The following is a 27578-nucleotide window of genomic DNA, read 5'->3' as shown; positions in this document are numbered from 1 at the left end:
TTTCCTGTGGTTGATTTCAAGCTTCATAGCATTGTGGTCTGAAAGTATGCATGGTATGATTTCAATTCTTGTAAACTTATGAAGGGCTGTTTTGTGACCCAGTATATGATCTATCTTGGAGAATGTTCCATGTGCACTCGAGAAGAAAGTATATTCTGTTGCTTTGGGATGCAGAGTTCTAAATATATCTGTCAAGTCCATCTGATCCAATGTCTCATTCAGGGCCCTTGTTTCTTTATTGACCGTGTGTCTAGATGATCTATCCATTTCTGTAAGTGGGGTGTTAAAGTCCCCTGCAATTACCACATTCTTCTCAATAAGGTTGCTTATGTTTATGAGTAATTGTTTTATATATTTGGGGGCTCCGGTATTCGGCGCATAGACATTTATAATTGTTAGCTCTTCCTGATGGATAGACCCTGTAACTATTATATAATGTCCTTCTTCATCTCTTGTTACAGACTTTAATTTAAAGTCTAGTTTGTCTGATATAAGTATGGCTACTCCAGCTTTCTTTTGGCTTCCAGTAGCATGATAAATAGTTCTCCATCCCCTCACTCTGAATCTAAAGGTGTCCTCAGGTCTAAAATGAGTCTCTTGTAGACAGCAAATAGATGGGTCTTGTTTTTTTATCCATTCTGATACCCTATGTCTTTTGGTTGGCACACTTAATCCATTTACATTCAGTGTTATTATAGAAAGATACGGGTTTAGAGTCATTGTGATGTCTGTATGTTTTATGCTTGTAGTGATGTCTCTGGTACTTTGTCTCACAGGGTCCCCCTTAGGATCTCTTGTAGGGCTGGTTTAGTGGTGACAAATTCCTTCAGTTTTTGTTTGTTTGGGAAGACCTTTATCTCTCCTTCTATTCTAAATGACAGACTTGCTGGAGAAAGGATTCTCGGCTGCATATTTTTGCTGTCTAGCACCCTGAAAATCTCGTGCCAATTCTTTCTGGCCTGCCAAGTTTCAAAAGAGAGATCCGTCAGGAGTCTTATAGGTCTCCCTTTTTATGTGAGGGCACGTTTACCCCTTGCTGCTTTCAGAATTTTCTCTTTATCCTTGTATTTTGCCAGTTTCACTATGATATGTCGTGCCGAAGATCGTTTCAAGTTACGTCTGAAGGGAGTTCTCTGTGCCTCTTGGATTTCAGTGCCTTTTTCCTTCCCCAGTTCAGGGAAGTTCTCAGCTATTATTTCTTCAAGTACCCCTTCAGCACCTTTCCCTCTCTCTTCCTCCTCTGGGATACCAATTATGCGTATATTATTTCTTTTTAGTGTATCACTTAGTTCTCTAATTTTCCCCTCATACTCCTGGATTTTTTTATCTCTCTTTTTCTCAGCTTCCTCTTTTTCCATAACTTTATCTTCTAGTTCACCTATTCTCTCCTCTGCCTCTTCCATCCGAGCCGTGGTGGTTTGCATTTTGTTTTGCATTTCCTTTAAAGCGTTTTTCAGCTCCTCGTGACTGTTCCTTAGTCCCTTGATCTCTGTAGCAAGAGATTCTCTGCTGTCCTGTATGCTGTTTTCCAGCCCAGCGATTAATTTTATGACTATTATTCTAAATTACTTTCTGTTATATTATTTAAATCCTTTTTGATCAGCTCATTAGCTGTTGTTATTTCCTGGAGATTCTTCTGAGGGGAATTCTTCCTCTTGGTCATTTTGGATAGTCCCTGGTGTGGTGAGGGCCTGCAGGGCACTTCCCCTGTGCTGTGGTGTATAACTGGAGTTGCTGGGCGGGGCTGCAGTCCGACCTGATGTCTGCCCCCAGCCCACAGCTGGGGCCACAGTCAGACTGGTGTGTGCCTTCTCTTCCCCTCTCCTAGGGGCGGGATTCACTGTGGGGTGGCGTGGCCCGTCTGGGCTACTTGCACACTGCCAGGCTTGTGATGCTGGGGATCTGGCGTATTAGCTGGGGTGGGTAGGCAAGGTGCACGGCGGCAGGGGGGGCAGGCTTAGCTCGCTTCTCCTTAGGTGATCCACTTCAGGAGGGGCCCTGTGGCAGCAGGAGGGAGTCAGATCCGCTGCCGGAGGTTTGGCTCCGCAGAAGCACAGAGTTGGGTGTTCGCGCGGAGCGAGCAATTTCCCTGGCCGGAACCGGTTCCCTTTGGGATTTTGGCTGGGGGATGGGCAGGGGAGATGGCGCTGGCGAGCGCCTTTGTTCCCGCCAAACTGAGCTCTGTCGTCCGGGGGCTCCGCAGCTCACCCTCCCTTTGTCCTCCAGCCTTCCCGCTTCCGAGCAGAGCTGTTAACTTATGACCTCCCAGACGCTAAGTCGCGCTTGCTGTCGGAACACAGTCCGTCAGGCCCCTCCGCTTTTGCAAGCCGGACTCGGGGGCTCTGCTTGGCTGGCGAGCCGCCCCTCCGCCCCGGCTCCCTCCCGCCAGTCCGTGGAGCACGCACCGCCTCGCCGCCCTTCCTACCCTCTTCCGTGGGCCTCTCGTCTGCACTTGGGTCTGGTGACTCCGTTCTGCTAATCCTCTGGCGGTTTTCTGGGTTATTTAGGCAGGTGTAGGTGGAATCTAAGTGATCAGCAGGACGCGCGGTGAGCCCAGCGTCCTCCTACACCGCCATCTTCCCAGAATCCCCCCAGACACATTTAATCACACAGAAAAAATCCTGAAGTCTCTAGTTTCTTACAACATAATTTGGCAAAGTATTTACACACTCCAACCTCATTAACACTCTAGCCTTCTCTCTCCCATTTTAGGGTCTTTGCACGATGTGCTCTTTCCTGGTTGGAAAGTTCTCTTCTCAAAATTAACACTTGCTCCTTTCTCAGGGGAAACATTTCTAAGCAGCTTGATTCTGTCAGTTTCCCTCTATTTATGGAATATATCTCTGCTTCATAGCACTTACCATCAATGAAAATTTCAATTTATTGCTATGATTGTTTGATCAGTGTCTTTCTTTCCCACTCTCTTTGAAGCACCATGAAGATAGCTGAAAGTTTTTATAGTAGTTAGATTCTCCAATGCAGTGTGTCCCAGATATTAAACAATAATATCCAATTGATACTTTTGAATTAATTAATTTTGCTCTCACAACATTGTCCTTTATGTTAGTATGTACAAGGGTAGTGAAAATCAAAATAAAACAAGTAACAAAATAATAACACCTTGTTCTAGGAATCCAACAAAAACCTGGTTACTAGCCAAGCAAGAACTTGTACACTTTGTCCTTTGTTACACTTTGACAGAGTGGAGAACATAGCTGGGATTACTCTGGGTAGTATGGACATTTTAACAACATTAACTTTTACAATCCATGAACACAAAATATCTTTCCATTTATTTGGGTCTTCTTAAATTTATTTCATTAATGTCTAATAGTTTTCAGTGTACAGTTCTTTTACTCTTCGGTTAAATTTATTCCTAGATATTTTATTATTTTTGATGCAATTATAAACGGATTGTCTTCTTAATTTGTTTTTGATAGTTTGTTAGCAAAAAAACAAAAAAGTGTTTTTTATATATTGACTTTGTATACTATAAGTTTATAATCTTTTAAAATAAAAAGTATTTGCATGAGGCAGGGTAGGGGTGGAGTGAGGAGGATTTGAAAAGGGAAAAAAGATAAGAAATTGCACATGAGAAAAGGAACAGGTTAAATTATATCCTTTGACTCCGGGTCCGAGACTTCTGATTTTAATTCTTGAAGAGAAGTTCAGCAGCTGCCCGAGGGCTCAGGAAGCCTGATAAACCCACGCTTGTTACATAGTCTCGTTTTTCTAGCACTTTAAACAAAGAAAAATAACCCCTTAGGCTCATGCTAAATTGGGAAAACAACAATATGTTTCAGAGTAGTGCTTAGGATATATTTCAAGCTCTTCCACTTATATATGATAGCTAAAGAGAGATAAAAGTACCTTTATTAGAACCATGCTGAGAGTATAAAACTATACATGATGTCACTGGTGTTACAAAGTGCATTGGAACGATGTATCTCCAGTGCTACACCTACCCCAAGCTTGTTTCTTTCACCCAGTCTTTTGTTGTCATTCCCTTCTTCTTCCCCGCCCTCCCTCTATACATACTTCATTCTTGTGGTCTGTTAAACACAATTTAGATGGAATCATTTGCCAGTCTCATCTAGTAATTTAAAGGAGGGAAGTACTACCTAAGGCCACTCTTCAGTTTCTAGTTTACAGCCTGGGTGGCTCAGTCAATTAAGCATTGGACTCTTGATTTCAGTTCAGGTCAGAGTCTCGTGGTTGGTGTGGTTAATTTCCCTTTGCTCCAAAGCCCAGTACTTTTACTAACTGTCCCACAAATCTCGGCCTCAATTGTCCAATGAACATGTTGATGGTATTTAATGTATAAACAGCACATATGAAATAAATAGTGTAAGACCTATGAGTTTTTATAATACTTTTTTTCTTCCACTGGTTCATAAGGCACAGTAATGTGATCTAAAGCTGCTGCATCTATAGTAATGAAATACTAATTTAATAAAATATCAATTTATTTTACTTTGATTACCGCTATTAAAACAAATACTTCTTAACATGTTCCTTTTTGTTTAAAATCTAGTTTCTGAAAAATGGACAAGAAGCTGGATATCTTCAGGAGGGAGTTAGTGGATGTTCAGGGTGTCCCCCTCTTCTGGAGTATTGCTGAGGAGTGGTCCCAGGTGGAGTCATTTGAGGCCCGACCAGATGACCTTCTGATCTCAACCTACCCCAAATCCGGTAAGATCTTTTTAGTTGTTTGTACTCGCTGATTGGTTATCGATCTGTATGTGTAAGCCCACTGATCTCATCACTAGTGAAGGGAACACAGCAGCAGTTGCTGGGACGGTTTTGTCTGAAATCAGATAAAACTCACTTTCGATTCTAAAAGATCTGCCACTGAGTAGGGGCTAATCTGAGGGAAAATTAATGCCATTGTCTTATTTTCCTTTTTAAATCCAAACAAAAATGATGAAAACTGCATATCTAAAATGATTTAGATACATTAGATTATTTACATATTTATATTCCTTCTATGCATTTTAATGCTTACATTATTCATTGTAGTATTTTAAACATATTTGGTAAAATATTTTATTATTTTAAACACTTTATTATTATTTTAAACACATTTAGAAATGTTTTGCTATAATGTTAAACAGCTGCTGACCTCAGTGTTAAAAGCTGCTGACCTTCTCTGATCTCAGAAAAAATAACTTAAGATGACTCAATAAGAATCACTAATTTTTATTTCTCCAGATATTTTTATGACAGTCTTCCAATTCATCCAGTGATAGATATACAGAGAAATATCAGAGAATGAGTTTTTATTGCCTTTTATCCACTTAATTTACTTGAGCCCATAATCAATCAAGTGTTCCAATTGCTAAATTCTCTAATGTCAACTTTCCTTTATATTTCTGCTCCATTTCTTTTTTTTTTTTTATAACTTTATCTATTTATTTTTTTGTGAGGGAGGAGCAGAGAGAGAATCCCAAGCAGGCTCTGTGCTGATGTCAGCACAGAGTCTGACACAGGGCTTGAACCCACAAACTGTGAGATCATGACCTAAGCCCAAATCAAGAGTTGGTTGCTTAACTGACTGAGCCACCCTGGAAACCCTTTCTGCTTCATTTGTGAAAGGAATTGAGAAAGAGAAGGTTTTAATAATTACATTGACTACTAATTCTCTTTTTATTTTATAAATGTTGAAATTACTTCATAGGGCTATGTAAAAAAGCCTGGGAGGAAACACCTGAGTTTTTGGAGATTCTAATGCCAAAATTATAAACACTGCATGAGAACAAAGAGTTCTTATCAGAAAACAAACAAATGTACAATACAGACCTTTGTAGGAATAGAAAACAAGCCTATTTTGGCAAAAGCTAGTTTTTTCTTTCTTCTTACTACTTACATTGCTCTCTAAGCAATTTAGCAGACCCAAATTGTTTGGAACGAAAACTACTTTGCATTTCCTGGTTGAGGCACAAGTTTAGAAAAGGTGGGGCAATTACTAAAAATGTACATGATCTTTTGTTTTTGCTAGTTAAAAAAATATATTCACAAGCAGAAAACCATTCGGATGATCTTTGGAAGTCACCATTATACAGTGCTTCATTTGTGAAAGTGCTTTTTGAAGCTGGATTTCTTTTGACGTAGTGAAAGCTAGGTGGCTAGCTGGCTACATGTAAAGTAATTGAATACTCTGTGGTCACGTTTTGTCTTTGATTTTTTTTCCCTTTACAAGCTGTTGAAAATGTGTCTTAATGTTATTAATATATCAGTTCCCTGTAAATTTTGAGAAGCCAAGCTAACTTACTCCTTATATGAGGCAAATCATGTGCTTTAAAAAAAAATTATGGAAAATAAGCATTTCCAATTTTAAGCATAGCAAAAATGGTACTTTCCGTCAGATCTCAATGGCCACAGTTTAAATCATCCATTGACAGGAAATAAAATGTGTTATATTTTGGAATTTAGGTCTCTTCGTCCCCATGAATCTTTGCTTAAGCCTAACCCAGATCAGGCAACAAAATTTTCAAGGATAGTATTAATTTGACTCACATTTTTCTTAACACTGTAATTGTCTGTGTTAGAAGGATGAGAGAGATAGTCTCATACTCATGATTCAGGGACAAGAAGCAGAAAGAATTGTCTATAAGAAAGAACTAAAAAGGAGGCCGAAAGTACTCTCAATTATGGAACCAACCCAAAGGTTCATCCTTGTGCTGTGGTAGGTTCCCCTCCCTAAGGAAAGAAAAAACAAAACAAAAAAACCTGAAGGCAACCTGGCTATAGGAGTACATGACAAGAATCCCTCCCGACCTTGTAACATGAGACCACTTAATCAGACTGCATGTTAGTGTGTTACCATACATGGCAGACAAAGAAGTAAAAAATATACAAAAAACTACACTACGTGGCGTTTGGGGGCTGTTCTTCGGGTATGAACCCAACTGAGCCATTCAGGCACTAACAAAGTTGCTTCCTGGAAAGAAAAGCCACAGCGTCAAGACTCTCTGTGCGAGAACCCTGCTACATTTCTTGGGGGCTCTCATCTGGGATTCAGAGATGGTGCATTTCCACCTCCCTTGCTGCCCAGGATGCTAATCTTGGAGCGCCAGGAGAGGTGAGTTCCCCTGGCATCAGCGCGCACCTCGATCCACAGGAGATTAACCTGTCCCGGCGCTCTGGGGCGAGGACCCTGTGTGAGCACAACTGAACCCGTGAGGTCCAGGAACCAGTTGGGGGAATTCCACCCAACAGACTGGTAAGAACCTGGGGTTCATTTTGGCAGACCTGCCACTAAGAGGCAGAAGGGGAGCCTGATCACCTCCCAGACTTGCCCTAGTAGTTCTGCAAGGGAGGAGGAATGAAGCTCCAACTCTAAGGCTTTGGGCGCTGGGGCGGCAGGTTGGAGTCACCATGTGACTATGTATGGGGACTTGTGTCTCCTTCGTTTCCTGGGTCAATGACTATGATAATTAGAGCCAACAGTCTCTGGTTATTCTACTTAGAACAGGGACTTTAAGAAATATTCCCAGGCAGCTGCCAAAACTCCTTTGTTTTGGGGAAATTCCCTGTCTTCTCTGTACTGACATTGACTGCCTTATTCCACTGGTGGAAAACAAAAGAAACCTGGAGACTGCTCCCTTGTCTGAGCTGACAAGATTTAAATCTAGGAATTTTCTTTTTCTGCTTTCTGCTAGCTCCTCACCTCTTCTGCCTTCCCACCACATCCCCCTCCTGCTTCTGTACCTTCTGGGGGGGCAGCCTGCATTACTGGTTACTACTTAGTTTTCACCGGTGACTAAGGCTTCTAAGAGTTAAAATTCTGCTAAATGTAGTTAAGACTGATGAAAATAAGGAAGACAACTCTGTATGTAAAAGAATAGATGTATAAAAATATATAAGGAATAAAAATACATTTTTTGTTAAAGGTAAAAAAAAGTAATTTTGTTAAATGAGACTGGTTGTTTGGAAAGAAAAGGGCTTAGGTCAAAATCTAAAAGCAAAGGACAGTTGTAAAAGGTTTGTGAAGAAAAAATTTAAAAAAAATTTTTTTTTGTTTGTGGTCAGGAGGTCTAAGGTTAAACCTTGAAATTATGATAAATTAGCCACTATCTTACAGACACAAGATAAAACCCTGGTGGCCTTCCTGGAAAGGTTAAGGGAGGCTCTAACACCGCTGAGACTGAGACGTTTCTAAAAGACAAATTTGTCACTAGATTGGCCCCAGATATTCAGAGAAAACTGCAGAAACTGACTGTTGATCAGGAAGGCACCCTGGAGGAGCTCTTATGAGCTGCCAGTTGGGTATATTACAACCAAGATCAAGAGGAGAATAAAAAAAACAGAAAAGGAGGCTTAAAACAAAACAAAACAGAACAGAAAACACCAATCCCAGGCCTTAGTTGTGGCCTTACACACTATGTCAGACCGAACTTCCCGAGGTCCTGGCACCAAGTGCCATGTATATGGCTGTTCAGAGCACTAAAAATGAGAATGTCCTCAGAGGGGACAATCAAAACAAAAACCCCATAAGTCATGCCCCTTATGTGGGACAATCACTGGAGATCTGAATGCTCTCGGGGACCTCTATCTATGAGGGCTCACATAACCAATGTCCCTGGAAGGGACTGATGGGGCCTGGGGCTCTTCATGGTGGCTCCCCTAAACCAACTGTCTATCAGAAACCCAGAACATTGGGTAACTCTGAATATAGAAGGAAAACTAGTCGATTTCCTTCTTGACACCAAAGCTACCTCTTCTGTCCTCCTTTCCACTCCAGGCCCACTATCCAAATGCACCATGATGATTAGAGGCATCTCCAGAAAACATAACTAAAATTTTCTCTCAGCCTCTGGGATACATATGGGGAAAACTAATTTTTTTTTTCATTCTTTCTTGATAATACCAGAGAACCTTACTCCCTTGCTTGGAAGAAAGATTATAACTAAATTACAGACTATAGTGTACTAACTCCAGAACACATAAACAGTTATGTGAGTTTGGGGGAATTACTGGATATTGTAGGCTATAGACACCAGGGGTCAGGAAAATAGGTTGTGTGCTATATCAATTATTAAAGGAGACTCAACCCTACCTACTCTCCCAAGAAAATAAAATGGGGTCTGAATCATAGACACTGTCTCCAGCCCTTGGAATGGTTACAAACAGAGCAGGGCACCTCACAGAGCTAAAAGATCATTAAAACACAGCACCAGGCCTTTCAGTGAGGGAGGGACTTATCAAAAGGCCCAAAGGATGTTTACTGGAAAAAATTTGTAAAGGACAGTTTACCAAGTAGTATCAGCTTGTGAAGTATGTCTTACAAACAATCCTCTCAACCACAAACTTGCTCTCCCAGGCAGTCAAGGAACTGGAGGTTATCCAGAAAACACTGACAATTAGGTTTCACTCATTGCCAAGATCAAAGGAATTCCTACATCTGTTGGTATGGGTTGATATTTTTACTAATTGGGTAAAGGCCTTCCCCTGCAGGAAAAAAAAGGCACAAAAAGTAAGAAAAATTTTGCTTTGTAAATAATACCCAGGTTTGGCTTACCTAAACATTTGTAAATTAATAATGGTAAATGGTGGCCTTGACTCTTTCTCTAGTAGAACTTCTGGATCTTGGAAAAGTTTTACACCTCAAAGTAAAGCAAACTGTCTGCTTATACATGGTAAAACTCTAAATAACACCTCACAAGCATTAGATGCTTTAAAAAAATATTTTGATTAAGTTAGGACCAAACTCTTGGAAGTAGATCCACCATTGATCACTTACTGCTCCTGCTTTTCCATCACCTGGGTTATAAGATATTCCCTGACATAAATTGTTTACAAAGTCAGGGTCTCTCCTACATTGTTTGACAGGTTTTGGAACTGGGGACATTATCTTAAGATGCCATTTTGTAGGTCAGTATAATCTTTACTGTGTGTTTTTCTCTTTATGTCTGCTAATGTTTATGCCACCTCATGCCTGCAGAGGTGTATAGTTCCTGTAGAACTATACTGTGGGCCAATCGACTGACCCTTGGGTAGACTCTAACTGCTGAACCCCTACACCATCCCTTATCAGCTTGAAGAAGCCAGAGCAGTCATCATCCCTATTTTCTAACAGCAGTTACAGGCCCTATTCCAGGGAAGAAATAAATAGGGAAAGGGTTAACATTAGGCAGGGAGAGATAAGGGACGTTCAGGAGGCAGACTGCAGCTACAAATGGGAGGCTGAAGAACCAGATGGGGTTTGGCTCTTCAAAAGCTCAATTATTAGGAAAAAAAAACTGTCTTGCTTAGTGGGGAAAAAGTTCATCGTCATCTCTGTTCAATACTTCACATGCCTAGGCCAAAGCTTTTATAACTCAACTGCCTGAAAAACCCAATAGTGGGGGGGCCCCAGATCCCCTTGAGCCAGATCCCCACCCCTTGTCTAACTTCTCTTACCTCTGAGAGACCTGGGACAATGTCATGCAGCCATCAAATGGTGGGCCACAGGTGGACTATACTAGATATGTGGAAGGACAGCCTATATATAGTACTTCCCTCAATCTGGGCATGGTCATATGTGCTGGAAACTATTCATCCGTCTTTCTTCCTGCTCCCACTTGCCAGAGGGAAACATTTGGGGGTCAAAGTGTATGGGGACAGGGCGACTCAAATGAAGTGGTGTGCCTTACAAATAGGCGATTAAAAATATAATAAATGGCCTCCCGAGCATATAATCCACTATTATGGCCGTGCCACTAGGGAGAGGATGTGTCCTGAGGCTACTGCCCTCCCACTTACATGCGAAACCACATAATCAGACTACAAGCAGTTATAAAAATTATAACCAGTAAAACTCCCAGAGCTCTTAACTTACTAGCCAAGCAGCAAACCAAAATGTGCAATGTTATCTATCAAATATTGCTCGGACTTAAAATATTGCCCAGACCTGCTTGCTTCTGAGGGAGGTGTTTGTAAAAAGTTTGACCTAAGCAACTGCTGCCTACAGACAGATAAGGAGGAAAAAGTCATAGAGGAGATCACAAATCAAATGAGAAGGATGGCTCATGTCCCCATCCAGACCCGGAACAGTTAAAATTCCAGGGAGTTATTTGGAGGATGGTTTTCAACTTTCCAGGGATTCAAAACTCTCATAAAAATTATCCTCCTAGGGGCGCCTGGGTGGTGCAGTCGGTTGGGCGTCCGACTTCAGCCAGGTCACGATCTCGCGGTCCGTGAGTTCGAGCCCCATGTCAGGCTCTGGGCTGATGGCTCAGAGCCTGGAGCCTGTTTCCGATTCTGTGTCTCCCTCTCTCTCTGCCCCTCCCCCGTTCATGCTCTGTCTCTCTCTGTCCCAAAAATAAATAAACGTTGAAAAAAAAAAAATTATCCTCCTAATTCTGGGAAGTTGCTTACTCCTACCTTGCTTAACTCCTCTTGTTGTACAGTCTGTCTCCCGTTTCACTGAGGCCACGATTTTAAAAAAGACGGCCACTCATGTAATGATGTTACGGAAATATAAACCTCTAAACCAAGGTGATGCTCTTTGACCCAAAATAGAGGGATCTGAGCATCAAAGGGGGGAATGGGGTAGGGTTCCCTACCTAAGGAAAGAAAGAAAAAAAAAAACCAAAAACTGAAGACAACCTGACTATACACGTAGGTGACAACATCGCTCACAACCTTGTAGCATGAGATCACTTCATCAGACTGTATGTTAGTGTGTTACCATATATGGGAGACAAAGAAATAAAAAATATACAAAACACTACACCACGTGGCATTTGGGGGCTCAGTTCTTTGGGTAAAAACCGAACTGAGCCATGCGGGCACGAATAAAGTTGCTTCCTGGAAAGAAATGCCTCGGTGTCACGATTCTCTGTCCGAGAATCCTGCTACAGTGCAGGTCAAACTTCCAATGTCTATGCAGTGCATAGATCATTTAATGTAATTTTTAGTTTCTAACCATGATTATTCAATTTAAAGACTATCATTTATTGCACATTTGGTAAAGAGGAAAGGGATGGGAACAGTTAAGAAGATATTTTTCTCCAAACTTATATTTACTTTCTAAAAAAAATTATTTATTTCAAGAAAGAGCGTGTGTGCATGAGTGAGCAGGGGAGGGACAGAGAGAGAGAGAGAGAGAGAGAGAGGGAGAATCTCAAGCAGGCTCCAGGCTGTCAATGCAGAGCCTGATCCAGTGCTTTGCATGAACCATGAGATTATGACCTGAGCCAAAATCAAGAATCCAACGCTTAACTGACTGAGCTATGCAGGCGCTCCGTATTTGCTTTTTTAGCACAGCCTCAAGAAACTGATCTTTGAATGCTTTAGACGATTAAATATCCTTACATACAGACTTGCGATAATTTTACCTTCCTATAAATGCATCATAAGTTGAAAATGTATTTTAAACCCCTAAACCACTAAACATCATAGCTTACCCTAGCCTACATTAAATGTGCTCAGAACACTTACAAAGCCCGCAACTGGACAAAATCATCCAACACAAGACCTACTTTGTAATAAAGTGCTGAATTTCTCATGTAATCTATTGAATACTGTACCGGAAGTGAAAAACGGAATGGTTGCCTAGGTACAGACTGGTTGTAAGGGAATCTGCTTTTTACCCCCATTCAGAATGGGAGCTGAAGCTGCACTGTCCAGCATCTGGCCAGTATCTGTAGATATCTGAGAGCATTGTATTGCTGCCCACTAGACCAGGAGATCAAAATTTTAAATTCAATGTTGGGTTTCTACTGAATGCCTCTGAGTTTCACACCATCATAAACTCAAAAAAAAAATCATAAGTCAAACCATGATAAGTAGGGGACCATCTGTAGTCTCATAAAGATCTGAGTGACTCGATCTACTCTGCTCAGTGAGGATGTATTGTCTTCTATTTATGAGTAGCACACTAGTCACCACAGACACAATTCACAAAGTTATCTTTGTATCCTCTCTTCACACCTCCACCAAATGTTGAACATTTTTACCTCAAGTATTCTTCAGTCCCAAAGCCTAGTAATATCTTTTGATATTAATAAGAAATGTACAAATCGAAATTGGCCACTTCCCTCTCCATTCCACTCAGGAGGGTTTGCTACATAACTTACCGCCTGTCTTTTACATTATCCATGTTTTACTTACTTTTAATGACTTACTTTATAATTATTTTAGTCATATTTGCTCTCTCTCACACATCACACACACATATACACAATACATATGCATATGTTCAAATAGACGGTGGTGTCTCCTATAAAAGGGAGAAGAGAGAAAGGGAACGGGAATGAAGAGCACCTTTCTGTTTCCTCTACCTCCATTGACTCTCTTATACTGTTTTTGACAGAGAAGTGTAAAGTTGTTCCATTTTTCCCCCCTTAGGAACAACCTGGATCAGTGAAATATTGGATTTGATCTATAATAATGGGGATGTGGAGAAATGCAAGCAGAACGCAATATACAAACGAGTGCCGTTCATGGAATTGATAATTCCTGGACTGGATAATGGTATTTTCCCTTAATGTTTCTTTTCCCCATAGCAATAAATCCCCCTATTGTTTTGTGGTGTCTGAAGGAGTCATGATAGAATCGATATAGACAGAACTTGGACAGTTGACTCATAAGTGTCTATAATAGAAGAGTAAGAATGCGGCTATACCAATATTATACTCCTCTTGCACCCAAAGATAATATCTGTGTTAGAGGAGATTTTGATGAGAATACTTTTTTCTTAATAGCACAGGTAGAAGTCTTCAACATTTAAATGTTGTACAATCATTATATACAGAAAATTCAGTGTTTGATTCAATATAAAATCATGTCTACTTCTTGTTAGCTGAGGTTTACAGATTCAAGGAACAGAACAATGGATGGTAATGCATTATTAAAATTGTGTTAGTTATGAGCCTCAAGGTTCAATTTATTCTTATAATTTGAATATAAGAAAGCTGGAAAAGGAATTTGAAATCTTCTAGTTCAATTTCCCCATATTGTAAATAAGAAAAAGAGAAAGATAAATGAAGGAAAAATTTGGATATCTTGACATGGACCTGTTGCTGTTTCCACCTCATCGAGGTCCTGTATCTGAGGATATTACAGACAGTTATTGACTGTAATACATGTGAAATATAACACATAAGTAGCCAGAATTTATCAGTTTTGATCTCATTGCAGATTTTATATGAAGCCATATAGCCATATAATCATTTCAAGCCATATAGTGAGTGGGGTTAATGTCTACAAAATCTTAGATTACACTGCCATTAACCTTTATGATTCCACATTTATAATATAGTTTAACTTTTGTGCTTGTAGGTGTGGAGGATTTGAAAAAAAAGCAGTCTCCTCGATTAGTGAAAACACACCTACCTGTTCAACTTCTCCCTTCTTCATTTTGGAAGAATAACTGCAAGGTAGCAAATTTTAAAGAAAACAAATCCTTATTTGTGTTGAAATTTCTTTTACTAATCATGCAGAAATTACAATGGGCGATTGCAACCCCTGGATAAATAATTGCAAAAATAATAATGTGATCCCTATACCCCAAAGATTGAAAAAAACACCAGTGGACACCAGTGCCATACATAAATAGACGTAGACTTAGTGCCCAAGCGCTGAGACTCTCTCAGGTTTTCTATTCTCTAAAATGCCTGTTTTTCTGTCTAAATCCCTTCACTCACTATCTACTTTTAAATATTTAATATTTAAGTATTTAAATAAATACTTAAAATACTCAAATAAATATCTAATATGTAAATACTCAAACAACTATTTAATATTTAAATAACCCAATAACTGTTTATTCATGAATTCAAGATAATTATAATTTAAAAATATGGATTTATAATTATGTGTATATATATATATATATATATATATACATACACACACACATATATGGATGTGGATTCAGTTAAGCTTCCTTTTTTAAACAACCATTTTAATTCAAGTATAACATTTAAAAAATTTTTTAATGATTTTATTTATTTTTGAGAGAGAGACAGAGCATGAGCAGGGGAGGGGCAGGGAGAGTGGGAGACACAGAATCCGAAGCAGGCTCCAGGCTCTGAGTTGTCAGCACAGAGCCTGACACGGGGCTCAAACTCACGGACTGTGAGATCATGACCTGAGCTGAAGTCGGAAGCCTAACCAACTGAGCCACCCAGGCACCCCTCAAGTATAACATTTAGAAAAGTACATAAATCCTAGGCATACTGCTTCATGAATTTTTACAAAGTGAGCATACCCATGAAACCAGCATCCAAATCAAGAAATTGAACATTACTAACACCCAAAAACTCTGTTTCTTGACATTCTGGGCAACAATCCCTGTATTCAAAGATAATTACTATCCTAAATGTTTTCACCATAAATTAGTTTGCCTGTTTTGTCTGTAATAAGAAAGTATGTAATCTTGAATATTTAACTTATTTCATTTAACACCATATTTGTGAGTTCAATTCTTATCATGCTTGTTATCTTGTTTTTGTTTTGTTTTCTTTAATGTAGCCTGATATATCATATGTCACAAAATATGGTACCTTGAACAAAAGGAACATGTTAGAGAAGCAAATCTCAGGCCCAATTCAGACCTACTGAATCAAAGACTATAGGGATGAGGTCTAGAAATATGAGTTTTAATAAGACTTCCAGGTGAATTAAAGTCATGCTAATGTTTGAGAACCACTGATATAAGGCATTCCATTACATCTATGTGAGTATTTCACAACCTACTTACCCACAGTATTATTGGTGGTTGTCAGTTGTAAGTAATTAAATAGTACTTCAATGCACATCCTTTTTTTTTTTTTAAGTTTGCTTATTTATTTATTTATTTAGAGAAAGTGAGCAAGTGGGGGTGGAGCAGAGAGACAGAGAGAATCCCAAGCAGGCTCCACGCTGCCAGCACAGAGCCCAACGTGGGGCTTGAACTCACAACTGGGGAGATCATGACCTGAGCCAAAATCAAGACTCAGTCACTCCTTCAATGCAGATTATTATTTTTTTTAATGTTTATTTTTGAGAGAGAAGGAGACAGAGTGCAAGCAGGGGAAGGGCAGAGAGAGGGAGACACCAAACCCAAAGCAGGCCCCAGGCTCTAAGCTGTTAGCAGAGATCTCAACGCAGAGCTCAAACTCATTCACTGGGAGATTATGACCTGAGCTGAAGTCCAATGCTTAACCTACCGAGCCCCCCAGGCATGCTTCAATTCACATTTTTACAAAAGTTTTCATTACACATGTGTGTACACATTTCTCCTTGGTGTTATATCTTGGGATGGAATTGCTGGATCTAGTGTATACATGTAACCAGCTTCAATAGATATTTTCAAACATATGGACCAATCCACACTTTGACCAGTAGTGCAAGAGTTAAAGTTACTCTACATCCTCATCAACCTAAAATATACCTAAAAATATTTAATTTTAGCCCTACTAGTAGATGTATGGTGGCATCTCATTGTGGTTTTCTTCATATTTCCCTAATGACTAATTAGGTGAAACACCTTTACGTAGCTTAAATATCTTCTTTCCTGAGGTATCTGTTCAAGTTCCTTGGCCTTTTTCTTCCTGTAAGTGCTTCTTTTTTTTTTTTGTTATTAAAGTAGAAATTCTCCATATATTCTGGATACAAGTCCTTGGATGAGATCATTGCATTTTTTTATATCCTAATTCACTCTATTTTTTTTTCTTTCCTTAATAATGTCTTAAAGAAGTTCTTAATTTTGAGGTTGGTCAATATATCAGTTTTTTTCTTTATTTTTTATTTTTTGGTGTGTGTATATTTGTTTAAGAGAATGCCTTCCCCAAAGTTATGAAGATATTTTCTCTTCTGTTTAATTTTATTGGCTTTATTGTTTCAGTTATCACATTTAGACCTAAATATCTAATACCTATAAGAAAGATGTTCTTTTTTAAATTTTCTCATATAATAGTAATTCTCTCTCTCTCTGTCTTCCTCATGCACACAAACACACACTAGCATTATTTTATGAATGTTTGTTACTGGTATATGGGCATAAATCTTTTATCCTGAAACCTTATTAAATTCACTTAATAGATCTAATAGATTTTTTGTAGATCCCATTCATTGTTCTATGTAGATGCTCATGCTGTTAGTAAATAAAAAATACAAAATATTCTTACTTCTTTTTTATGAATGCTTTTTGCTTATTATTATTATTATTATTAATTTTGCCTTATTGAACTGGATAGAGCCTCTAATACAATACTGAATAGGAGTGGTGAGAGCAGATGCGCTTGTCTTGCTCTTGATCTTAGAGAAAATTCATTTCGAAGTATGATGACGTCACCTGTAGGTTTTTTGTATATGCCCTTTACCTGGCTGAGGAAGTTCTGTTCTATTTACTTTGCTGAGTTTTTATCAGGAATGCATGCTAGATTTTGTCTAATGATTTTTTTCTGTACCCATTAAGACAAATCATATGAAGGCACCTGGGTGGCTCAGTTGGTTAAGCATCCAACTTCATTCAGGTCATGATCTCCTGGTTCATGGGTTCAAGCCCTGTGTAGGTCTCTGTGCTGACAGCTCAGATCCTGGAGCCTGCCTTGGATTCTTTGTCTCCCTCTCTCTCTGCCACTCCCCTGCTCGTACTGTGTCTATCTCTTTCAAAAATAAACATTAAAAAAAAAGACCAATCATACAGTTTTCCATTATTTTAGTCTGTTACTATGATTAATTAATTACACCAATTGATTTTTTAAATGTTAAAACAATCTTGCATAGCTTATATTTAATTATTGATTGTATTCATTTATGATATGTATTAATTTGGTGTTGTCATATTATTGAGTACAACTTGCTAATTTTTAAAAAATAATTTGTGGGGCGCCTGGGTGGCGCAGTCGGTTAAGCGTCCGACTTCAGCCAGGTCACGATCTCGCGGTCCGTGAGTTCGAGCCCCGCGTCGGGCTCTGGGCTGATGGCTCAGAGCCTAGAGCCTGTTTCCGGTTCTGTGTCTCCCTCTCTCTCTGCCCCTCCCCCATTCGTGCTCTGTCTCTCTCTGTCCCAAAAATAAATAAACGTTGAAAAAAAAAAATAATTTGTATCTTTGGGAGATATTGAACTCTCCTTTTCATTGTAATGTCTTTATCATTAGGGAATAACCCCTTCCTTTGGTACTATAGGGACTAATAAGATGAATTGAAAGGTATTTATTCTTTTCTAATTTACTGAAGTGTTTGGTTGGAATTGGTCCTATTTCATTCTTAATATTTTGTACAATTCACCAGTGAAGCGATCTAAGCCTGGAATTTTCTTCTTCTGGAAGGATTTTTAACTGCAAATTGAATGTATTTCATAGACTTAGTATTATTCAGATTATATACTTTTCTTTACATGATCTTTGGTAGTTTGTAAGGAATTGGTCCATGTCATTTAAACTGTCAAATTTGGGGGGGCACCTGGGTGGCTCAGTTGGTTAAGTGTCCAACTCTTGGTTTTGGCTCAGGTCTTGATCTCACAGTTCATGGATTCGAGCCCCGTGTTGGGCTCTGCATTGACAGTGCAGAGTCTTCTTGGGATTCTCTCTCTCCCTTTCTCTCTGCCCCTCTCCAACTAGCTCTCTATGTCTCTCAAAATAAATAAATAAACTTCAAAAAATTTTTTAAAAATAAGCTGTCAAATTTTTGTAGTGAAGTTGCTCATGATATTCTTTTAACATTCTTTTAATATATGTAGAATCACATTTCTCATCTTTTCATATTTTTCTATCAGTTATAGAGAGAAGGATGTTGAAATCTGACTATAAGTTTTTAATTTCTCCTTGCAGTTCTGATTCAGCTACCTGTAAGCAAAATTCTTCAATAAGCATATAATCAGTAAACATTTATGGAAGTGCTACTGTGTATGTACCAATATTGTAATTGTCATTATAAATGCAGACACAAATAAGACATTCTCTGCCATCTAAGAGCATGTTATTTTATTTAATTCTTATGAATACTGTTGAGCTTATACAAATAAGTCTGTACATGCATTTATGTGTGACTTTCTTTTTTATTCAAACTCTAATTAAAACAAAAAATGATAAGAAAGCAAGGATATAGTTTATCATCTTAATTCCAAAGGTAAAAATCCTTAGATGTTTCCAGAAACACATGGTCTTGCTATTAAGAGAATTGGGGCATATCTTCAGGATGGCCTTCTATCTACACTGTGAGAAGTGGAAACAGTCCGCACTAAAGAACTTACATGATGATAGAATAAAATGATTGATTTGTTACCATATACTCCTGCTATTGAAATAGGAAGCTATTGGAAATGTTTATCTCAAGAAATTGGATCAGCAATAGTCTCGACTCTTAGAACTCTATACTCAATCTTTTGAAAAACCTCTTTTTACTCTCTCTCTATCCTTGCCCCAGAATATGAGAATTGCTATCAGTGACTTGGGATTATAAAACTTCCCATTTCTTTTTCCCATCAATTGGAAGAGAAGAAGGAAGCTGATTCTAATTAGAGAAAATGAAATTTCTTCCTGAATGCATTTTCCCTTAGAGTTATTATGTTTACTGCATGGATGGCTGGGACCTCGGGATTATTAGATGTACTTCAGGGGAAAAGTAGGATTATGGATGTCAGTGGACTTCCCTGAAAATCCAATTAACACTGAGACATTATAATGTCATTTCTTTTGGAGAATATGTTCAAAATTTCTTTTTTCAAGTAGACTTTAGGACTCTATACATAAAATAAATTTTAAACTCACAGCAAATCACTATAAACAGCAATAATTGTTATGTATCCATGGTCATGAACAAAATGAAGAATGTTTAATCATTATTGATTAAATGTATCCTTATAAAAATTTATTTTCAATTAAAAATAGGGCATTTTTCAGTTTTAAAAATTTTACTTTTGTTTTCTATAAGTTTTATAATTTCTGTTTCTTTTTACATGTTTTAGTAAGTGATATAGAATAATATTTTAAATTTGAGAACAATATTAGCTCATTTTTGTTAATATAACATTTACTATAATTCTTATTATATTTGATTTTCTGTGTTTTAAGAGATGTGCTTTTCAAAAGCTAAGGAGAAACAGGGTGTGAAGGCCCAAATCTTTGCGTTAAACAATACATAGTTGTGAATATTCCATGTCAGGATATATATATAAATGCTGAGATCAGGACATTGATAGGAGAAAATAAGCATTCTCGCAAGACAAGCAAGTTTACAAAATATTAAAAAATATAAATGAAATGACGATTTGCCATATCTCTCCACAGATGGTCTATGTGGCACGAAACGCTAAAGATGTGGCTGTGTCTTACTATTATTTCTACCAGATGGCAAAACTGCATCCAGAGCCTGGCACCTGGGAAGAGTTCCTGGATAAATTCATGACTGGAAAGGGTGGGTTCAACTCTTACTTTGCTCAAGGTGTTCTATAGTGAAAAGTCTTTTTTTTTTAAATAATTTTTTTAATGTTTATTTTTTATTCATTTTTTAATTTTTTAAAATCTGTATTATTTTTGAGAGAAAGAGAGAGAGAGTGTGAGTGGGGGGAGGAACAGAGAGGAAGACACAGAATCCAAAGCAGGCTCCAGGCTCCAAGCTGTCAGCACAGAGCCTGACACGGGGCTCGAACTCACAAACCGTGAGATCATGACCCGAGCTGAAGTCAGATGCCCAACCGACTGAGCCACCCAGGCGCCCCTTTAATGTTTATTTTTAAGAAAGAGAGAGAGAGAGCGTGAGCAAGGGAGGTGCAGGGAAAGAGGGAAACACAGAATCTGAAGCAGGCTTCTTCAGGCTCCGAGCTGTCAGCACAGAGCCCAACTGGGGGCTTGAACTGTTGAGCCGTGAAATCATGACCTGAGCCGAAGTCAGAGGCTCAATTGACTGAGCCACCCAGGCTCCCCATAGTGAAAAGTCTTTTTGCAAGAAGATAGAAAGTTCAAATATAAATCTGTTATTATAAAACTAATATGTGCCCAGCACTCTACTAATGAATTAGAAAGACTATAGAAGAAGCCGAATACATAGTCATCTCTTCCCTTTAAGAACTTTTAGGGAATATGTAACACAGATTTTTCAGTCATTAGTCTTGTTTCATTAGTGCTTAGTGACAATTAAGTGTTTTCATCCCTTGCTGTGCAGCCATCGTATTGTTTTGATTTTACACATATTTCTTAGGCTCTCTTTTCTCTACCAGTCCCTTATTTTTATTACATAGACTGAAAATTCTTGAGTAAAGATTTTATCCTTAAGGCTCTGTTTCTCTACCTGTGTATTGTCTTTCAGGGAAACATACTTATGCCAATAGTAGTGGCTCTACATATAGTTCTCATACAAACATTCTTCTATAAAAACTCTCTTCTCAAGGCAAGTACATCTCAATGGTGTCTTGCAAATTTTTACTCCTGCTACTGCTTGGATGATTCTCTGTCCATATAATGTCTACTCATTCTTACTATTATCAAAGCCCAATTTTTCCTCTTATATCCAAATACATTCTTCTTTCTCCAGAGCCCTTTCTTAACCTCTCCACCCCTATCATTTTCTCTCCCTCTCTTCTTCTATGAAGTTCCCTGCCACTCCTTTTCAAGTAGATTGTAAATTTAGTGAAAACAGAAGTAATTACCCTATCATCCCAATTTCTTGAACTGATAAGTGCTTTTGTATTGATAATGATGACTTGGAATAATATGTAACAGTTCTTTATGCAAATGGTTTTAATTTTCCAAACATTGTATCTTTCAATTTAGTGGCTTTTGGTGCGTGGTATGATCACGTGAAGGGCTGGTGGGAGAAGAGGAATGATTATCGTATTCTTTACCTATTCTATGAAGACATGAAAGAGGTAAGAGGCAACTACAGTACAATTTCTCTTTTACTTTTTAACGAAAACTAAGATTCATCTTTTTTTATATCACATTTTCCTTTCTTCTTGATCTATAAATATGACCAATCCACTATCCTATTAATTACACCTTGAAAATTGATATTTTACTCAATCCCCTATTTTTCTACCACTACTGCCTCCTGCGCTAGATCAGACAACTGTCTTGACTTATTTGGAGTACCTCATTTTGCTTCTATTGTCCACTCAGAGAAAATGATCCTCTTGAAAACTCAGACTATGCCCACTCCCTTCTTCAAATCTCTCAGTGGTTTCTGTCCCTACATGAAATACAAAATCATTAAGATAATTTTGAGTTCAGCATTATTTAGTCCCTATCTATCTCTCCAACCTCTTCTGGTATCACCTTTTTCTCACTAAGTGAGCTTGCCTGAAATATTTTTCCCCACTATTTTCAAATTAACTTTTCCTCATTCTTCATGTCTTAAGTTAAATGTTAACTCTACAGAGAGTTCTTTCATGTCCATAATGTCAAATACTTCACCTTGTCTTATCTATTAAAGTCTCTTTTGCAGGGCACCTGGATGGCTTAGTCGGTTAAGCGTCTGACTCTTGATTTCAGTTCAGGTCATGATTTCACGGTTCATGGGATTGAGCCCTGTGTTGGGCTCTGTGCTAACAGCATGGAGCCTGCATGGGATTCTGTCTCTGCCTCTCTCTCTCTCTCTCCCCTGCATGTTTGCTCCCTCTCTCTTTTAAAATAAATAAATAAACTTTTAAAAAGTCTCTTTTGCTATTGATTTTTTCATAGCATCTACTACCATATCTTTTTAAATGATCATATGATTTTTATCTTTCATTTTGTTAATGTGGTGTATCACATTGATTTGCTAATGTCAAACTACTTTTCCATCACTGCAATAAATCCACTTGATCATGGTATACAAACCTTTCAATGTGCGTTTGAATTTTGTTTGCTAGTATTTTGTTCAGTATTTTTGCATTCATATTCACCAGAGATGTTAGTCTGTTATTTTCCTGTGCTGTTCTTATCTGTTTTTGGCATTTGGGTGATGCTAACCTTGTGAAATTGGTTTGGAAGTGTTACGCCCTCTTCTACTTTTTTGGGAGAGTTTGAGAAGGATAGATATTAATTCTTCTCTAAATTTTTGATAGGTAATCTATTCTTGATGTTAGATACGCTTTAAAAAAGGAGATCAAAATTTTGAAAATTATACCTTATGATAATAGTAGCTTGCTTTATTACCATTTGTTATTCTACTGGTTAATTTTATTTTTGAGTGTGAAAGGTTGAATATTAACCCAATTTTTTTTTGCATTTTTTGAAACAGAATTTAATCTTCCTTGTAGCAGGTGATTGCCTGGCATAACCAAGAATAGGACATGTACTTTGGAAAGCAAAGTAAAACATACACATAAAAATGTAAAATCATTTTCTCAATCGCATTGAGATATGTAGAACCTTATTAAATACATTGCCTATTGCATGACTATGTCTACCTGAAATAATTCTTTTATTTTATAATTTTTTAGGATCCAAAGCGTGAAATTCAAAAATTGTTAAAGTTTCTAGACAAAGATCTGCCAGAAGAAACTGTGGATAAAATCCTCTATTACAGCTCTTTTGATGTGATGAAGCAGAATCCATTTACAAATTATACCACTGTAGCAGGAGTTCGTATGGATCATTCCATATCTCCCTTCATGAGAAAGGGTGAGAAATCATATACTAGTTTGCTAATTACATTATAGATAGGTGGAGAGCTAAGAGCAATACTGTAGGAGATGGAAAGAGATTGAGTATGCTGACAAGAAAAAAATTAGGAACAACAACAGCAACAAAAACTTCAGGGAAATACGTGGCAAATAAACTCTGTAATTCCTGTAAGCCTATCATGTAAGACAGACCTTCTAATGACAAATGGTTACTCAAGAGCCTATACATTGATAAACATGAGTCTTGGCATCCATTGCTATGTCAGAAGAATGCCTTTCATTTGTGTGAACTCTCTAGATATTTTTCACATGCCTTACAATTTTTTCTGTGGTCAGTAGCCAGCTTAAATGATGTTAGACATCATTTTTTGTTAACAAAGCTCTTGAGGGCAAAGAATAAAGATTGTGAGACATTGAATTTTCTTCCAGTGACGTTTCTTGAAGCTATTTGAGAGATTATTTCTTTACATAAGGTACTGGAAAAATCCATGGGTATTTTGGAAAACTAAGGAGGCCTGGGAGTTTGGGAGTGAGGGATGGAGTTATGGAGTTCTAAAGTTAAAGATTTAAAAATACAAGTGTGGTAGAATTAACAAAATTGATAACATCCTGGCTAGACTTATCCAGAAGAAAAGAGAAAGGACCCAAATAGATATATCATGAATTAAAGAGGAGAGATTGCAACCAACACCACAGAATACAATTGTGAGAATAATAATATGAAAAATTATATGCCAACAAACTGGGCAATTTGGAAGATATGGACAAATTCCTAGAAATATAGAAACTACCAAAATTGAAATAAGAAGAAATAGAAAATTTGAACACACCCATAACCAGCAAAGAAATTGAATCAGTAATCAAAAATCTCCCAACAAACGAGAATCCTGGGCCAATGGCTTCCTAGGAAAATTCCACCAGACATTTAAGAAGAAATAGTATATATTTTTCTCAAACAATTCCAAAAAATAGATATAGAAGGAAAACTTCCAAACTCATTCTGTGAAACCAATTGTCTTGATTACAAAACCAGACAAAGACCCCACTGAAAAGGAGAATTAGAAGCCAATATCCCTAATGAAATGGATGTAAAAATTCTCAACAAGATAGTAGCAAATCAAATTCAGCAGTCCATTAAGAGAATTATTCATTAGGACCAAGTGGTATTTATTCCTGGGCTGCAGGGCTGGTTCAATATTTGCAAATAAATCAATCTGATACACCAAATTAATAAAAGAAAGGGTAAGAATCATATGATTCTCTCAATAGATGCAGAAAAATCATTTGACAAAATACAGCATCCTTTCTTGATAAAAACCCTCAACCAAGTAGAGATAGAAGGAACATACCTCAACATCATAAAGGCCATCTACAAAAGACCCAGAGCTAATATTATCCTCTATGGGGAAAAACTGAGAGCTTTCACCCTAAGGTTAGGAACATGACAGGGGTGTCCACTCTGACCACTGTTGTTCAACATAGTATTGGAAGTCCTAGCCTCAGAAATCAGGCAACAAAAAGACATATAAAAAAGGCATCCACATTGGCAAGGAAGAAGTCAAACTTTCACTCTTTGCAGACGACATGATATTCTATGTGGAGAACCTTGAAAAACTCCACCAAAAAACTGCTGGAACCTGGCATATGAATTCAGCAAAGTCTCAGGGTGCAAAATCCACATACAGAAATCTGTTGCATTTCTATACACCAGTAATGAAGCAGCAGAAAGAGAAATCAAGGAGTTGATTACATTTACAATTGCATCAAAAAAACCACATGAAATACCTAGGAATAAACCTAACCAAAGAGGTAAAAGCTTTTTACACTGAAAACTATAGAAAGCTTGTGAAAGAAATTGAAGAAGACACAAAGAAATGGAAAAACATTCTATACTCCTGGATCAGAAGAACAAATATTGTTAAAATGTCGATACTACCTAAAGCAATCTGCACATTCAATGCAATCCTTTTGAAAATAACACCAACATTCCTCACAGAGCTAGAACAAACAATTCTCAAATTTGTATGGAACCACAAAAGACCCCAAATGCTGGAGGCATCACAATTCTGAACTTTAAGCTGTATTACAAAGCTGTAATTATCAAGACAATATGGTATTGGTACAAAAACATAGGTCAGTGTAACAGAACAGAGAACCCAAAGATGGACCCACAAATATATGGCCAACTAATCTTCAACAAAGCAGGAAAGAATATCCAATGGAAGAAAGACAGTCTCTTTAGCAAATGGTGTTGGGAAAACTGGACAGTGACATGCAGAAGAATGAAACTGGACCACTTTCTTACACCATACATAAAACTTAATTCCAAATGGATGAAAGACCTATATGTGAGACAGGAAACATCAAATTCTTAGAGAAAATAGGCAGAAACATCTTTGACCTCAGCCAGAGCCACTTCTTCTCTACATGTCGCCATAGGCAAGGGAAACAAAAGTAAAAATGACCTATTAGGACTTCATCAAGATAAAAAGCTTCTGCACAGTGAAAGAAACAATCAACAAAACTAAAAGGCAACCCACATAATGTGAAAATACATTTGCAAATGACATATCTGATTAAGGATTAGTATCCAAAATCTATAAATAACTTCTTAAACTCAACACCCATAAAAGAAATAATCCAGTGAAGAAATAGGCAGAAGACATGAATAGATACTTTCCTAAAGAAGACATCCAGATGGCTAACATGAAAAGATGCTCAACATCACTCACCATCAGGGAAATACAAATCAAAACCATCCCTGTCAGAATGGCTAAAATGAACAACTCAGGAAACAGCAGATGTTGACAAGGATGTGAAGAAAGGGAACACTCTTATGCTGTTGGTGGGAATGCAAACTGTGCAGCCACTCTGGAAAACAGTATGGAGGGTCCTCAAAAATAAAAATAAAACTAGCTTATGACCCAGCAACTTCACTACCAGGTATTTATCCAAAGGATACAAAAGAGTGCAATAAGTGAAATAAGTGAAATAAATCAGAGAAAGACAAACATCACATGATTTCACTCATATTTGGAATTTAAGAAACAAAACATATGAACATAGGGGAAGGAAGGAAAAATAAGATAAAAACAGAGAGAGGAAAACCATCAGAGACTCTTAAATGCAGAGAACAAACTGAGGGTTTCTGGAAGGGAAGTGGGTGGGGTTATTGGCTAAATGGGTGATGGACGTTGAGGAGAGCACTTGTTGGGACTAGCACTGGGTGTTATATGAAAGTGATGAGTCACTGAATTTAACTCCTGAAATAACTATTACACTATATGCTAACTAACTTGAGTTTAAATTATATATATATATATATATATATATATATATATGGTAATTCAAATTAAAACTGATCTAAGAAGGAAATTTTATAGATGTCTCAAATTTGTCATTTTATCTTTCTTTTCAGGTATTTTGGGAGATTGGAAAAATCACTTCACTGTAGCCCAGTATGAGAGATTTGAAAAAGAATATGATAAGAAAATGAAAGGGTCTACACTGTCGTTTCGTTCAGAGATTTAAGAAATACTGTTCTTTCTCCAACTCCTTTACCTAACCCTTAAATTAGAAAAAAAATCCCTTCAAACATTTAGTGAAAAAAATTCTGCATGAAATATTTCTTTACTTACTAATAGTAGTGTTTTGTAATAGAATATTCAAAGAATTTTGGAGTCTACATATAAAAAAATCAATAGTCTCTATGATTTAATTAATTAATGTTCTTACTATTCTTAAAGACAAAATAATAAAATGAAGTTTAAAATCTATAAACATACCTGCTTTATTTTTTTAAGTTTATTTATTTATTTTGAGAGAGATAAATAGATAGCAAACAAGGAGGGGCAGAGAGACAAGGAGACAGAGAATCCCAAGAAGGCTCCATACTGTCAGCACAGAGCCTGATGGGGGGTTTGAACTCATGAACTGTACAATCATGACTTGAGCTGCAATCAAGAGTTGGGTGCTAACTGACTGACCTGGGTGATGCCTCATTGCTTTTTTTTTTTTTTTAATTCAAGTTCTGGGTCATTGGACTTGCAAAGAAGATATTTAGG

The 27578-nt window shown here is 37.7% G+C and overlaps 1 protein-coding gene across 1 annotated transcript; it reads left to right on the top strand.

Annotated features, from left to right (window-relative positions):
* Nucleotides 1-4544: 4544 nt before the first annotated feature.
* LOC124520729 (sulfotransferase 1 family member D1-like) lies at nt 4545-27045 on the top strand. The gene is made up of 7 exons (XM_047091785.1): nt 4545-4692; nt 13333-13458; nt 14266-14363; nt 20201-20327; nt 21683-21777; nt 23332-23512; nt 26933-27045. The coding sequence occupies exons 1-7, from the start codon at nt 4545-4547 to the stop codon at nt 27043-27045; spliced, it is 888 nt and encodes a 295-aa protein (XP_046947741.1).
* The last annotated feature ends 533 nt before the right edge of the window (nt 27046-27578 follow it).

Source organism: Lynx rufus, unplaced genomic scaffold, assembly GCF_022079265.1.
Source record: "Lynx rufus isolate CCGP_SWC_20201006 ecotype Redwood Valley unplaced genomic scaffold, mLynRuf1.p SCAF_3, whole genome shotgun sequence".
Classification (NCBI taxonomy): domain Eukaryota; kingdom Metazoa; phylum Chordata; class Mammalia; order Carnivora; family Felidae; genus Lynx; species Lynx rufus.
The sequence above is the reverse complement of the archived record's forward strand: the minus strand, read 5'-3'. Positions and strand labels throughout refer to the sequence as shown.